Source organism: Stegastes partitus, unplaced genomic scaffold, assembly GCF_000690725.1.
Source record: "Stegastes partitus isolate 25-593 unplaced genomic scaffold, Stegastes_partitus-1.0.2 Scaffold2054, whole genome shotgun sequence".
Classification (NCBI taxonomy): Eukaryota; Metazoa; Chordata; class Actinopteri; family Pomacentridae; genus Stegastes; species Stegastes partitus.
This window is the reverse complement of record NW_007579785.1, coordinates 11182-14799: the sequence shown is the minus strand read 5'-3', so window position 1 is coordinate 14799 and position 3618 is coordinate 11182. Positions and strand designations below refer to the sequence as shown.

General features: G+C 51.4%; 1 protein-coding gene across 1 annotated transcript in view; it reads left to right on the top strand.

Annotated features, from left to right (window-relative positions):
* The first annotated feature begins 497 nt into the window (after window positions 1–497).
* Window positions 498–3618, top strand: part of LOC103373745 (protein FAM13C) — a 9895-nt gene continuing 6774 nt past the window's right edge. The window contains exons 1-2 of the mRNA XM_008303713.1: window positions 498–711; window positions 3263–3596. Of these exons, the coding sequence (XP_008301935.1) occupies window positions 498–711; window positions 3263–3596 (548 nt within the window). The remainder of the gene's footprint in view (window positions 712–3262; window positions 3597–3618) is intronic.

The window sequence follows — 3618 nt, the reverse complement described above, 5'->3', positions numbered from 1 at the left end:
CGACGCGATAGAAATTCAAAACCTTCCCAGCTGCTGAGCTCAGTGCCACCGGAGCAGACTAATTCCTGATACTGAGGAGGAAATCAGCTCTTTGGATTTTGCTCCCACGGTTACTGGCTCAGGCTAATTCCTGGAGCACTAAGCTGACAGGAGAAGGAGGAAGGAGCCACATGCACCAAACTGTTCATGTGCATGTGGAGCGTACCTGACTAATCTCTGGAAGAATTTGCTGACTGGGAGGCTTGTTTCTCTGGAAGGTACCAGAGTAATTCCTGGACTGAAGGCTGACTGACTCATCCTTTGGTTTGTGGGAGGAGACTACTTCCTGAGCGTATTCCTTGCAGCCCACTCGGTGCCACACCTCCACATGTGATGCTTCAGAGCCTGGGACCTGGCTAGTATCTGGATCTGTGACAGAGTCTTACTGCCCTCCACGTCCCAGAGACACTGGACTGTGCCAGACACACACTCCTCCTGGGTCCTGGCTAATCTCTGGCATGTTCTGCTTCTGCCTGCAGAGTTCCCTGCTGAAGCTCCAGGCGCTGGAGGTGGAGGGGGGGCCGTCGCTGGGTCCGTCCCCAGAGGACAGCCCTCCTGCCCTGGGCAGCAAGGAGCAGAAGAGCCCCAGTGTCCCGGCGGAGCTCGGAGGGAAGGACGGCAAGACGCTGGCTCTGTGTCACAGTGTCCCTGCAGACGAGAACAGTCCTCCAGGTAGACACACCTGTCTGTCCATCTGACATGTTCTTATTTCAGAAACACATTTCTTTCGTTCTGTTGTCCAAAGTTCCTTCCAGACTCAGGAATGTAAGCCTCGATGTGTGAAGCTGCAGTGAGAGAACCGACAGCGTAAACGCCAGAGTTCATGTGTGAAGGAACTTTGTGTTTCAGAGGCGCTTCTCATGAACAAACGTGTTTTCACTGAGAACATCTGCAGCTGCTTCGCCTTCGTGCTCCTCGTTCACGGTACAGCTTCTGTCACGTTCATGTTTGTGGTGAAGCCGCCTTGTTTGCAGCCACCAGCCGCTTGTTTGACGACACGCTGTTCCCCCAACGTTCTATTTATAGAACCGCATGCAGAATTAAAGCAGCACGTGAGACACACTGACTGGGATTCAGCTCCAGACCTCCTGCGTGGCGGCGCAGCTTCGTGCACAACATACGGCGGCTACAGTGAAACCCCACCAGAACCATCGACCACTTTAATTACTGGAGATGGATCCAGCCGCCTCCTGATCAGCCAACCATCAAACAAATTGTTCTCAGTTTGATGTTGTTCTGGTTCTGGTCGTCTAGGAGGCTCTTGTGGCCTTTAGATGACGTTGATGTGGTCACAGAGGAGGTTCCAAAGGTCTTTCTGATTGTTCTGTTGGCCAGCTACGTCTATGTGGTTCTAGTGGGTATTAAGAAGGTTTACAACAATACTTCAGTGGTTCTGGTGGGAGGCTGTAGAGGGCCAAGTTCTAAAGTTGGTTCTGGATGTCACTGATGAGGTTCAGGTTGATGAGGATGTTCTAACTGTCCTCTGAGTTGGTTCTGTAGTGACGGGGAGTCTCTAGAGGTCTTTGATGGTTCTGTTGGTCAGCAAGTACGCTGCATAGAACTTTTAGGTGGTTCTAATGTTTATTAATCAGGTGGTTCTGTTGGGAACTACGGGTCTTTTTAACCGTCTTGTGGAGGTCATATTGGATTTACAGTTCTACGAGGATTAAACTAGGGATGGACCGACGTGGGTCTCTCAGGGCCGAGAACCAGTATCTGGAACCAGTATTCACCAGATGTTCTGCATAAGGGTGACTGAACATGTAGAACAGAAGCAGAACGATTCAATGACTTCCTCTGTTCATGTGGATCAGCTGACGTCCATCAGTTTGTCTCCTGCTGCTCTTCTGTTTCTACGTCTTTCACTGTGAGCTGTTGGAGCTCTTAGGTGGTTCTAGTTGTCATTAAGAAGGTTTAAAGGAATATTTAGGTGGTTCTAGTGGGAACTGGGGAGGCTCGAGAGGACCGAGTTCTGCAGTTAGTTCCAGAAATGATTGATGAGGTTCTCGAGGTCACTGAGGATGTTCCGTCCTTTCAGGTGGTTGTTTCTAGAGGTCGTTTTGAAGGTCATCAACAAGGTTTAAACAGTCCCAGGTGGTCACTATTGGTTCTGGTACCTGAAGGTCTATATGAGGGTTTAAGGTGGTTGTGGTGGTTCTGAGGACTGTTCAAAGGATCCTTGAGATGGTTTTGGCCGTAATTCTAGCAGTTCTAGGGACCCAGTTCTCAGGGTAGTTTTAACGATAATTGGTGAGGTTCTTTGAGGTCATTGAAAATGTTGAAACAATTCCTTTGGTGGTTCTTTTGGTCACTGACCAGGTTATCATGGTTCTGTTGGTCAGTGCGTAGGGTTTATTGGGTTCTGTTGGTCACTGAGGTGGTGTATTGGTTGTTAATGTGGCAACTCATGGCAGCTCTAAAGGTCTACTTTCAGTTTCTAATGTAGTCAAACAGGATGTTCTGGCAGATTTAAGAGGCCTTTGGTGGTTCTGTTGGTCACTGATAAGTTTCTGGAGATAGTTGTAGAGGTTCTTTGGGTTAAACGTTCCAAGTGGTCCTTTAGATTTTTCTGGTGGCAAGTGAAGAGATTCTAGAGGTTCTTTAAGTGGTTCTGTTGGTCATTGAGGTCATTCTAGGACTCCTGCAAGTCGTTCTAGTCATCAGTGAGGAGGTTTGAGAGGCCCTATTTGTGGTTCTGGTAGGCATTTGGGAGGTTCTAGAGGTTCTTTAGGGCGTTTTAAGAGATGAGCCTGTACAGGATTCTGCCAGACACGTGGTGGACTGTGGAGCGAGCTGTTCTTCCTTTGTATGGGGGACACCAGCGGGAACACTTGAAGCAGGATGTCTGTGATGATGTTCTCCAGGTCGTGATGTTCAGAGCTCTGAGGCAGCACACAGAACTGGTTTGTTCTGGAGTCTCTGATCAGAGTATTCATGGAGACCGAGGTGTGTGTTTGTGTGCAGGATGGACCCTCTGGTCGTCCCAGCAGAGTGTCGTCACCGTGGTTCATGAGAGGTTTGACCCTCGCTGCTTCCTGTCCTCTGACTCATCAACGCTGCTGCTGGAGACAAACACAGAAACAAACTGGTCTAGAAAAGACTCGGCTTCTGTCCTTCAGCTACAAACAGGATTGGACAGCCGGCAGCAGCTGGATGAGCCGACGGAGGACAGAGCATCTGTTGGACTTGTTGGTAGTTTCATTTGTTCTCTGTGTGTCTGCAGAGCTGCTCAGCGTCCTGACCAGACCGCCACAGTCGCCTCGGCACCAGCCGCTGGCCTCCATCCAGCCCGGACAGCAGCCCGTCCCCCCCGACCCAGCGCTGCCTCCCAGCCCTCACCCCTCGCCTTACTCCCCCCAGAGGGCCAGCCCCGGGGGTGACGGGGGAGGAGATGGACCAGAAGGAGGAGGACCAGGTGGAGGAGGCGGAGCTCTCCTCCAGTTCCTGGCAGGAGGTCCCAGCCCCCTGCCCTCCCCTCGATGCTCCAGCCCCAGCCTGAGGTTCAACTCCGACCCCGACTCGGCCCCGTCACCACCCTGCAGCCAGCAGTACATACTGTGAGCCTCACCTGCTTACCTG